The sequence below is a fragment of the Cynara cardunculus genome (assembly GCF_001531365.2).
Source record: "Cynara cardunculus var. scolymus isolate 2C chromosome LG 11, CcrdV1, whole genome shotgun sequence".
Lineage (NCBI taxonomy): Eukaryota > Viridiplantae > Streptophyta > Magnoliopsida > Asterales > Asteraceae > Cynara > Cynara cardunculus.
The window spans coordinates 5,778,885-5,791,047 of record NC_037538.1 but is presented as its reverse complement, the minus strand read 5'-3'; the positions used below and the strand labels follow the sequence as shown (position 1 = coordinate 5,791,047).

The 12,163-nt window shown below is 35.0% G+C and overlaps 2 protein-coding genes across 3 annotated transcripts; one reads left to right on the top strand and one right to left on the bottom strand.

Annotated features, from left to right (window-relative positions):
* The first annotated feature begins 2,418 nt into the window (after positions 1-2,418).
* On the top strand, positions 2,419-4,222 carry LOC112520714 (40S ribosomal protein S23). The gene is made up of 4 exons (XM_025129205.1): positions 2,419-2,517; positions 3,453-3,608; positions 3,696-3,822; positions 3,903-4,222. Exons 1-4 carry the CDS (start codon positions 2,513-2,515, stop codon positions 4,041-4,043), a joined length of 429 nt encoding a protein of 142 aa, XP_024984973.1. The 5' UTR covers positions 2,419-2,512; the 3' UTR covers positions 4,044-4,222.
* A 441-nt stretch (positions 4,223-4,663) lies between these two features.
* On the bottom strand, positions 4,664-8,507 carry LOC112520713. Of its 2 annotated transcripts, none has more exons than XM_025129202.1 (3): positions 8,356-8,507; positions 6,279-8,263; positions 4,664-5,078 (listed from the first exon to the last, which is right to left on the bottom strand). In XM_025129202.1, exon 2 carries the CDS (start codon positions 8,247-8,249, stop codon positions 6,294-6,296), a length of 1,956 nt encoding a protein of 651 aa, XP_024984970.1. In that variant the 5' UTR covers positions 8,250-8,263; positions 8,356-8,507; the 3' UTR covers positions 4,664-5,078; positions 6,279-6,293. The 2 variants fall into 2 exon arrangements, with proteins under 2 accessions (XP_024984970.1, XP_024984971.1); XM_025129203.1 differs by lacking the exon at positions 8,356-8,507 and having other exon boundaries at positions 6,279-8,080; positions 8,169-8,253.
* Between the last annotated feature and the right edge of the window lie 3,656 nt (positions 8,508-12,163).

Sequence of the window (12,163 nt, the reverse complement as noted above, 5' to 3'; positions counted from 1 at the left end):
CAGTTAAAATTGATTGAACAAAATAAACAAAAATTGTATGTTACGAGTTTCTAAAAACACATCATTTTAACCATTTATTTGTCGACGTGTGCTACACCATACTGTAAAGAGAAGAAACACCGTCATTGATGGCAGAAATGGTGGATTTGGATGGTAGTCCTCACCAGGGGCGAAGACATGGTATAAAGGGGGGACCCCAGTCAAAAAGTTAAAAAAAATATTACTTAGGTTAAAATTTATTTTTTACAGAACTTATCTTCACTTTTTTCAGTAGAATTTTTCACGGGACTTCAGTTTATAAAATTCCTGGATCTGTCATTGACCATATTTGCATGAAAACAAGATTCACATAGTGTTTTATGATGAAAATGGATTGTGTTGGTGGTACGTTATGTTGTATTGATGATGCTGACGAATTTGGCTGGTAGAATTCCTCCATTTTTTAGTTATTGTTTAAAAATAACATGTATTTTATTTAATTAATTTACAAGATTCAGATGTCGTTTACCAAATGTTTATTCGGGTAAGCATTTATCAAGTCACATTTTGTTACCGGATGAATATGACAAGGACCAAGAATCTTATTTGTTAAGAGCCAATGCAAGGATCAAGAGTCTTACCCGGTAAGTGATGACGACAACTCTAACTACGGTTCATGCTTACCAGGTAAATTGTTACTTACAATATCGTTTTGATAGACTAAAATCTTACCCATAAGTAAGCGATAAAGTTGAATTTTACCGTTAAACACTTACTGGGTAAGTGTTTAGATAAACGACCATTCAGTCATATTTGCTAACAATAAAAAGCAACAGTGTATCAATATATTATTTAAAAATAACTTTTTCTGTAAATAACAAAAAATAGATATTAAATGTATATTATTTATTTTAAAAAACGATAATAATATATGGGTTTATGTTTTTAAAACCTTATTAAGGGGTCGTTTACCTAAACACTTACCGAGTAAGCACTTACCGATAAAATTCAACATTATTGTTTACTTACCGGATAAGATTTTATCCACTAAAACACATCGTATGCGACAATTTATCCCAATAAGCGTTAACCATGGTAAGTGTTCTCGTCCTCACTTACCGGGTAAGACTCAGGATTCTTGCCTTCGCTCTTACCGGGTAAGCTTTTTAGTCATTGTCATATTCATCCGGCAAAGTAAAGTGAATTGGTAAGCGCTTACCCAGGCAAGCGTTGAATAAACGGGACCTAAGTCTCATCAAATATTTCCCATGACAAAATTCAAATCTTAATAAATATACGCTAAGATTTTCAAAATTCTTTAAATCGTGTAATAAAAAAAATCTTGATTTTATGCATATAAATTATATACAACTCAAATATCATTTTAACTATTCAAGTTCACTGTTACCGGTTAAGTTTCAAGAGGGTGTAATAGAAAATCTCATATAATTCGGACTCGAATCCAGACGTTCCCAAAGCTCTTTCGGTCACGGAGGTTCATCTGCGATGCCTTCAAACTGTTTGTGGTCGTCTAGAGATTAGTTGGTGTATATAAGTTGATTCAAAAATCGATGATTATCCAAAAGAAAATATAACTACTTAAATGAAATTTCATGACATCAAGCATTTCTTTTTAATTTAATATTGACTGTAAAAGTATTCGTGTAATGGAGTGTGATACATCTTGATTTTAGTGTTTTTTTTTTGTCTCTGTTAATATTATAACACGGTTTATGTGGTTTTGATAAAGTGATAATGTTTTTATGTTTGAATAAAATATAAATTCAAAATCTCATAAAATATTGAAAAAATATATCGATATTAGTATAAAATTAACTATTTAAAAGTTCATGTTTTTTATGTAATTTCTTTACTTCAAATTTTTATTATAATTTAATTTAAATTTACTAAYRAARTAATTTATTTTYGGTTTAATAATATAAYWTTTTATAAAGATAATAATTAAGTGTTAAGTTAGAAGTCAATGATTATCCTAATTATATTTTAATTTTTTATATTTAAAGTTAGATATTTATCATGTATTTGATTATGTTTATTTACAATTCGTTAGTTAAATTTAAATTTGAGTTTTAATAAGTTGTACTTACAAATAATCCACTTGTAATCTTGAATTTTAAGTAATATTAATCAATAAACAGTACTTGATACATAAAAAATAATTTTTAATTTTTTTTTGTCAAATACTTTATAATATAAATATAAATAAATTGCGGATGTCAAATCAACAATTAATAATATCCTTATTATATTCGTTACAAATAATTTACCTCAGTCCAGCCCAATTTACGAGAAGAATAGCTCTTTTACTAGCGGCCCAAAACTGAAACTAGTATGTAGTATCGTTTGGCCCAATAAGTTTCGCACACCCACGCCCACCTGGCCACCCATTTAAGACGATGATCGCTGCCGCATTCGTGTAGGGTTTTCCATCAGACGGCAGCTGCTGCTTCTTCTTCTTCAGGGACTCGACCGGAATCTACGCGCCGTCAGCGGATCACTCAATCTCGCAAACATGGGGTATGTATAACCTCCATTGATATGGTTCATTTTAATTTTCTCATCCAATGTGTTTATTGTCCTCTGTTTTTGCCAATATGGTTATGAATTATACGATAGAAGTAGATTAGCTACATTTTGGTTGATAATTGAACATATTACGCGAAGCAAGTAAACAATATGTTCCATCTGAGGCCTATGAAATAGGTGTCGCAGATTATGGTTTACTATTTTCCATTGATTGTTATTTGAAATGATATTAAGATCTCGGAGTGGTTTTTGCTTGTCTTTTGGATAGTTCTTTACTAATTCAATATTAGTCACGGTGTTTGTCATCTTTTATTTGGTTTGATTGAACTAGGATTGGAAGAGATGTGAACGAACAACAGTGAGAAAGAACAACAAATATTATATATGTATGTATGTACGTATACGTATGGATCTTGTTGGGATGTTGATGAAAATCACTTGTGTTTGATTACAGGGAAAGTTTATGGTGCTTTTTAGGTCATTTTCACCACTTGTTGGTGGATTTAATGAAATCTATATTGTTTGTGTGACTTGAAGGAATTTAGACTTATGTTGATCTTGTAATGCTACATTATGCAATGTTATTAAGGAAGCATTGTTAGATATTCTGTGCTATTGTTTAATTTTATATGGTCTTGATTGATGTTGGTGCTGATTATTTTGCAATATAACTAGACTAGATGTATATTAGAAATGAAGTACAGCGAAATCCTTGGCAGTTCCATCAACTTGAACTGGATCAGTGTATGAATTTTCTGATCGGTTATCTGTCTTTTATGCTTTGAATCGATTGGTGTATATATGATTCATGCCAGTATTGTAATTCTTATAGTTGCCTGTGCTTTCTGAAAGATAATTTATGTAACGATTCAAAACATTTGCTTCATCACCTTTGATTAATTCGCCCTTGGATAATCATCTTGTAGAAAGACACATGGAATGGGAGCTGGTCGCAAGTTGAAGTCCCACCGCAGGAGGCAAAGGTGGGCTGACAAATCATACAAGAAGTCTCACCTTGGTAACGAATGGAAGAAACCATTTGCCGGTTCTTCTCACGCTAAGGGGATTGTCCTTGAGAAAATGTAAAACTCTTTCTTCGTTTATCAATTTTAATAGTCGCATTCGCTTTTTAGTTGAAATTTGACAAGTTGTTCCTATGTCGTCTGCAGTGGTATTGAAGCTAAGCAGCCTAACTCTGCTATCAGAAAGTGTGCCAGAGTTCAACTCATCAAGAATGGAAAAAAGATTGCCGCTTTTGTTCCCAACGATGGTTGCTTGAACTACATCGAAGAAAACGTGGGTTCTTCTTGATTCCTTCAAAAATGCTTCATTTTCTTGAGGGTCTTTTAACCCGTAATTGTTTTTTCTTTCGACAGGATGAAGTTTTGATTGCTGGATTCGGGCGAAAGGGTCATGCAGTGGGAGATATTCCCGGAGTCAGGTTTAAAGTTGTGAAGGTTTCTGGTGTTTCACTTTTGGCTCTTTTCAAGGAGAAGAAGGAGAAGCCAAGATCTTAAGTTTTCAGAGTGGTTGTATTCGGCTATCAAGTCTTAGTTTTGATATGTTTGTTAAAGATTTCACATGTTTTGATTTTTAGCTCTGTGTTTGCAGAGGGCAGACAATTGTTTTCAATTTGTACTGTGATTTTGGTAAAACACAATTCATTTAGATAACTACTGTTTCTTCCTGGTGTGGATTAAATGCTTGTGCTGGTGTGGTTGGAGAATCGTTTGCAATGTTTCTTTATGAACTGGGCAAAGATATATCTTGGATCTTGAAGAATCTCGTATAGTGCAATCACGTTCGTCGACACACAAAAAACAAGCCAAAGTTGCAGCTTATGGCACTGCGAGGGACATGCTGCAGCTTGTAGCGTTGACTTGGCATTGTTTTGGCTGTTTTATGAAAAAAAAGTTTAGGGATAATAACCCATTTTTATGGACTTGCTTCGGAGTATATATGCTTAAAAGTATGTTGGTGCTTTTAATTCTTTCTAAATCACCGAAACTTGACAAATTTGTCCATGGATGAAAGTTGATAACAAGCATCGTCAACAAGCATCGTCAAAATAATGAATTATCGTTCATGTAATTGTGTTTTGAACAAAAAGAAGGGAGAAATACGACAACAATCACATGCATCCATTACAACATTCGATTCAATCAAATACCTCGTAGGCAATTCCAAGTCAAATTCTATTTTACTTGTTAACCTAAAACCGACTTCGTTTGAAATGAAGGTCCATTCATGTGCCCATATCCATGCGTGTAAATCAAATCTGCTTGTAATACTAAATCAACTCATAATACATACACGAAAAACAACCATAAACTTATTTCTTCTTCTTACTACCTGCAATTCCAATCTACAACTAGCTCCAAAGTCTATAACAAGATCCATTTTCAACTGCATAGTATGGATGGAGATTTACCAGTTTATTATGCATTTGATTACCAGTTTAAACTGAAGGTCTTCAAACATATCAACCAACTTTTGGAAACACCGACACTTTCTTCCTCAAATTCCATGTCATTTGATCTTAATCTTCACACCTGTTGAAACGGAGTACACGGTTTTTAGTTACAGACTAGCATAATGCAAGTTTTCAGTACACACTTTTTGTAAAATTACCCTTTGTCCATCTACAATCAATACAATTGTGGTAATATTTGAAATCAGAGGTTGATTCTTTTCGGGATGGAAGGAGCATGAGAACGAACAACGTCTATGTAAGCCGTTGCTCAATCAACAATCTTATCTTCTAATATTTTTAAAACAAAAATGTATACTACTGTTAGGGTTTGTCTATAGCATGGGTACATGATATAAACTTCAATTTCAAATGAAATTTACTGCTTGCAGTAGTAGCATAAAACAAGCTATATGTATATAGGTGTTGAATATTGATTAAGAGAACTCAAAATAAACATATGTAGGTCGACCAAGTGAAGTGGGATCACATGCTACATATAGGAATTCCATTATCATAGGTAAATGCACATAGGCCACAAGAGACCCATATTCTTAGTTGCATATAGCTACATCAAGCGTGCAGGACGCTACTACTCAAAGTAAAGGTATGAGAAGATAAGGATAAAGAAATGACAGAGGGTAAAATAGCACAAGTAGCATGTCCAACTTGCAGTTTAAAACCCCACTTCAGAAATACCTAAACTTCGCACAGATTTCTGAAACATGAACCTTAGAAACTTTCAAATACACAAGAGGATAATAACAAGACATGTCTATCTTAAGGTAATGCATACATGTAGAAAGAAGAAAAACATACAAACTTGATTAGGGAACTACTAGTTTTAGTGCCGGTCTCTTAGTCCAGTCACAATTGATGAAGAAACTACCACCATATAAAATCTCTCATTTTGAACATGAAATACAAAAGCATTTAAACTACTCAACAATAAAAGGCTAAAACCTAAAACCAACTTAATTGTGATATTCTCAACAGCCTAAGCAACCAACTCAGCGCTTTCATGTATGGTTCCAACAACCTTATGAGGTAGTGTTCACGTGCTATAAGCCTGTGTACCGTGGCTTTAAACAGTGGATGGATAAATACGACTTTGAACAGACGAGAATCGGTATAAACCATTCTTTTAGGCAGGCGATAGCCTAATTCAAAGATTGGTTCAAATCTTTCTCTTGTTTAAGGGCTTGATGCTAGCAAGAAACAAATGTTCACTCAGAGTCAGAATTATATATTTACCACGAAGAAGAATGAAGATAATCTGTACCTAAATTAGGCTGCCTCATTCTTCAAATGAACTTGCCTCAACAGATTTCCCATCCTTACTGTTTTGCCTTCTGCCAGTTGCTGTAGCTTTCCGCAGTGTTGGTGAGTAGTCAAGGCGGTAACTGACAAGGGAGGGTCCAAAGATGCTGAACTTTCCAGCGCTGCTGAAAGCAGTTTCTGCATTTGATTGGGCCTCAAACACCACTTTGGCACAGTTGTTTTTCTTCATCACTTCCGTCTCAGTTTCTCTCACAGGTCCATAACGGCTAAATATCTCATTCAAATTTGTTACTGATGGAATAGAATCCAAATTGGTAAACTTAAGGATTAGTGCAGTTGCAGAGTTCTCTTTGCTTGTTTTTGGGTTTGTATCAATTGTCACAGACTTGGGTTCAGAAAATACTTGCTCATCAGGGACGCTTGGAACTATCCTGTCAGCCGAACAAGAGTCTCCAGTGTCCTTATGTGAGCTCGCCTCTGTAACTTCTGACCCATGTATATTTTCCTCGATTTGGTCCACACGCTTCTCATCATTCTTTTCTTCCAGTTGGGAATTTTCCTCCGGGACATAATTCTTAGAATCAGAGGAAAATTCAGCTGATGCATTCAGGATTTGATTTTCTTCCATTGGATTTTTTGCAGCTACGCAGACTTGTGGAAGAATCTCATCTGTGGGGGGACACACCAATGGCACCTTTGATGTCTGGGATTCCTTCTTAAGAATCGAAGGTGACTCAGATAGTTGTTTAGCAATTCTACATATGCTGTCACCAACCCTGAAAAGCCCTCTTGGAGAAGAATTTGATGGCTTTCTATCAATAACTCCCTTCCGATTTTCTTCCTTAATGCCATTATCCTCAACCGTTGTTCTTTTCCCACCATCATTTTTCTTCTTATTTTCCCCATTGGTTACACTTAAGCATCTTCCTTTCTTGCTCAAGATAGTATCATCATTACGCACATGCTGATGCTTCCGCGAAACACTATCAGAAGCATTCGACTTCCTTTTTCTGGATGAAACTTTCTCACCTACAGAAGCCGGTTTTGCATCTTCAACCATCTTATCTTTATCCACTAAAGGAGGTTCAGAATTATCTTCAATCTCATTATCTGATCCATCCAGTAGATGGTGTGTAGTAAACTGATGATAGCCTTTCCATCTATAGAAAGCCAATAACTGAGCTCTCACCGACAACCGCTCTAATCTATTGATCCCATCAAAATGTTCTCTGGCTAGATCTTGCACAGATTGAACAACATTTGCAGGCTTGAAAGTAGCCACAGTAGAAAAGTTATCTCCACCATCTATTCTGCTAGCTTCTTTCCTTATCCCTGCATTAACAAAAACTTGGGATTTAATTTTACCATATGCCTCTTCAGACAAGCATGAACAGGCCAATCCAAACTCGATCCGTCTAGAAGCCTCATCCAAAGCACAATCCACAGCATGACAAAACGACTTTGTATTACTTTGTTTCTCCATCTTACAGAAATTCTTCCTAAATGGTTTGATTTTCGACGCTTCATTCCAAGCAAAAGTTTGATCCCCAAAATATGCTATGAGAAACCCTTTTTTCTTGGAGTATTTCCTGGCTTTGTCTGTGGAAGCAGATGGATCAAATATCTGACCAGGCCACCATGGATAGCTCTTTACCTTTGCCCACACTAAATCTGTTACCTTATACTCACCTTCCTTTTCTTCATCATTTACCCCATTTTCATCCAAAACATTCTCCATTACAACCCCTCTTTCATCTCCTGAAACCCTAGCATCATCAATTGAAGCCTGAACAACAATACCACCTGCATCATGATCAGAAGACGGTTCCATCGTTAGGGTTCCAGTCTTCGATTCTACCAAATCACCCCCAACCTTAACCCCGTTGCTTACAGCAATGTCATCGTTAGTTGGCGGTTCAGACGAAACAACCGCATCAGAGCTCGATTCAATAGCACCGAAGTTCGTAGACATTAATTAACAACTCCCTGAACAATAAATCCAAAACAAACATAGAAAAAGAAAAAACTATTTCAAGAACTGTGTATGATGAGTTGATAACAGTGCCAATTAGACATACCTGGCGTGAATCGATGCTCGAAAATATTTGCTGAAAGAGACAGAGAAAAGAGGTCTAGAGCTGTTTCAACGTTCATTCAACGACTGAGGCAGCCGCTTGTTTCTTTTCAAGTTATGGGAGCGACGGTCGTAGAGCAATGAACGTGTCAGTTCGGAAACACGACCCCAAAATCGACACATAAAAATAATAAAAGGAAACATCACTAGAGATGTATCGTGCTATATTACGCGAGTATGCTTCTGGTTTTATTTAATACATGCATATAATGTGTGTATAAATATGTATATATGTATACATTTATTGTTAGCATTGAGTTCCGGTGAGAATGAAATTAAGATAAGAATCGTAAGAATGGATCTCCACTATTTGATGCACATTAGAATGAGATGCACCGAGATGCACTTAATCAATCCACGTATCAAGCGCGATTAATAGGTGGTTTGAGATTAAAGATGATCAATGGTCCAACTTTCTTCTTACGCTTCTCAAACGATCCTTAGCCTTTGTTGTTAAATGATAAATATATTTCATTTCCATTATTGGTAATTAATGTAGTGACAATTCATTGTAATTTTAATTTAAAATATATTGCCCAACAAGTTCTCCAAACCAGCGAGCGATTTCTTCTCTCAAAGCTAGACGGGATTAGTCAGGACATGGTATTAAATAGGGGTCAGGTCAGACACTTGGGATGCAATACTTGTTCAATACCCGCCCTTTTTCCGGCCATACCATAATATTTAGGGCTAGCAATGGGTAGAGCAAAGGGTTAATCAGTAATTTAATCTATTTAAAATAGCGTGTAACAAAACGTGTAATTATCCACGTCCATACCCTACCCACTAAGATAGCGGATAACGAAAGGGGTAATGTATAAATGGTAAAAAAACCATTTTGAACTACAGTAATATTGTTAAAACATCAACATACAAGTAAAATATAAGTTTATAAATATAATATTTATTTTGTATCTAATTTGTTCCAATAAACATTGTGATATTGTTTTAAATATGTTATAATGCAGTATTTTACACAACAATATAGAGATCTAAAGACAACATTTATGTTTGTTATATTTATTTTAATGATCCCATATTGCTTATTATTTGATTATCCTAATTAAATCTTTTAGTTGATAAAATATGAAAAGAAAATTAAATAGTAGTTAATATACGATATACAACATATGAAATAACATTCTAAATATATATTAATATTTAATTTTATATAATTATATGTATGTATGTTTATGTGTGTGTATAAACGGATAAATGAATAACGAAAAACACTTTATCCATACCCTACTCATTAAAATGTCAAGTAAAAGGGTAACGGAACGGATAAGTTTCTTCTTTACTCATACATCTATTCAACGGGTCGAAACATAACGGGTAACGAATTTGCCCTTATTGTCGCCAGCCTAATAGTGTTTATATTGGATTGTGTTGTGTAGCTTGATAAGATTTTTTGGGCCTGATTTAGTGATTTATATTAGATTGTGTTTGTATAAGCTTTGCGGATGCATCAAAATATCTCTTCCAACAACTCGTCTTTTTCGTATGTAAATTGTAAATTCATTTCAAGATGTCGACAAGAAAGCCCGTTATTCGCTGTAATAAATACAACTCTAATGCCCATGTTGATGGAAACAGTCGGATCAGATACGATGCACAAATTTTTCGGTTCATTGATGCATTCTTTCAACCTTGATAAAAATCATGTGCTACAGTCCCCACTATCGGTCTTGTCTACCCCATAAGCAACATGCAAAATTTGATTGTTTCCGTCCATGCCAACATGGTACTTAAGCTAGGACCATTCATAGCACCGTCTATTACGATTAGCGACTATGAGTGATTCATGAACGATTGAATGTGCAAAACTTGAAGGAAAAAAAAAACTCAGTTAAAATGAATATATATATATATATATATATATATATATATATATACATAAAAACAAATAAAAATGTCTTTACCGCACAACCAATGACGACAAATAAATGCTCAAACCGTGCCCCTTCATCTGTCTCGATCCTCGTTATGGTCCCTGGATTAGCCTTTTTCCAAACTATAGCAGTACATCGGAAGTAAGGAAAACGATTCATCCTGATCACCTCTTAGCATGAGAATGGCATAACACTTTGCACACCAAAGCTTGCATATAGCTAACCGAGATTCTGTAGTTGTTCTTCATATCGACAATAACGTTATGACTTTTGTATACTATATTGGTGTCATTTATTGCATCTTTCAATATATGACTCAACACCTTTTTGTTCCCTTGACAATGATTGGGCTACACTTGCGTTTGTGAATATGTGTGTAAGTCCTTAAATGTATGAACCTGGAACAACATCCTACCATTAATTGCAGTTGTTCTTATTCACCATTCACACTTTTCTTATATATACACACTGTTCTAAATCTAGATCGCGTGGAGCGGGTGGTTTTCATCTGGTAATCTTCTTCAAGACATTTCAGTTCGAGGGCTATTTTCAAGTTTGCTTTACACTTGAAAATTTGTTCAACTTTCACACGTTTAGAACATTGATATTTGGCAGCCAGTTCTTTAGGTTTTACTATAGGGATTGTCGTTGGTAATGGGGGAGACATGCCCCACAGTAATTGCAACCCATCAGGGCACTAATATTACCCCTACCAATACCTTCTTTATCATCATCCTCCGCCTCTTCTTTATCTTCCGTATCCGGTTCATTGTCACTACAATCTGATTGTATCTCCAAATATTCATATGTATTGGGATGATACAAACAACCCCTGAAGACAACCCCATAATAAGGATCAAGATCAACCTTATATTTTTCAGATGCATTTTCAGTGTCATCTAAATTGGCCTCATATTATTCGATAGAAATTTCAGAAATACAAGTGCCATAATCAAGTGGTAAATCTTAGTATTTTGTACGTCGGATGATTTTCGTATGACTTGTATGGAGTATTGTAGGACTGATATGAAGTTTCACACGTCCCCCGCCCCCCGGCTTTGAAACGAATGATATTGAGATTGATACGTTTCATGTGGAGTTTGAAACAGTTGATATTGAGTTTGGTACAAATAATATGGAATGTTAGGAGCTGCCTCATCACTTTATAATAGTTGGTATGGAACTAGTGGAGATATTCATCGGTTGTAACCCACTCACTTTGGTTCAACACATATCGACCGAGTAGAAGTATATACTAGGGGTGCTCAACCCCATACACAATGACCAAAGCAATCTATTGGCTTGGGTTCGATTGATTGTTTTCAACACCACGATCGCAAACATACAATCTTAAGGCTTGTGGTGAAATATCTACACCAGCAGCTAGAAAATATCTCGTATCATCGGTGTCAAATAACTCGACAACCGAACTAGATGGCATAGATTTATATGTTAATTTAAAATAATTTTGTAAATCAAGTAAGTTTAATTTTCTAGCTAAATAATGGATCAAACCTGAAAATGTTAAGTGTATCGACAACAACCACAACAACTTTTTGTGTTTATGGAATATAATCAACCACGTCGTTGATTAATTGCCACGAACCTCCACAAAAAACACGTATTCTAACATTCTTAATGACATACATTGATTCTTGAGAGTTTGGAGAAGATAATTTTTTAATGTAAAAATTGAATTAGAACATACATGTAATATTTAGTATAAATATGATATATATATATATATATTGGGTATAAAGGAAAAAAAAGGCAAAACATGAGTCAAAGTGGGATGGACTGATGTATCGGATGTCCCTTTACGCACCGTGCACCGATAAGTGCACAAGGTTCACCCTGCGG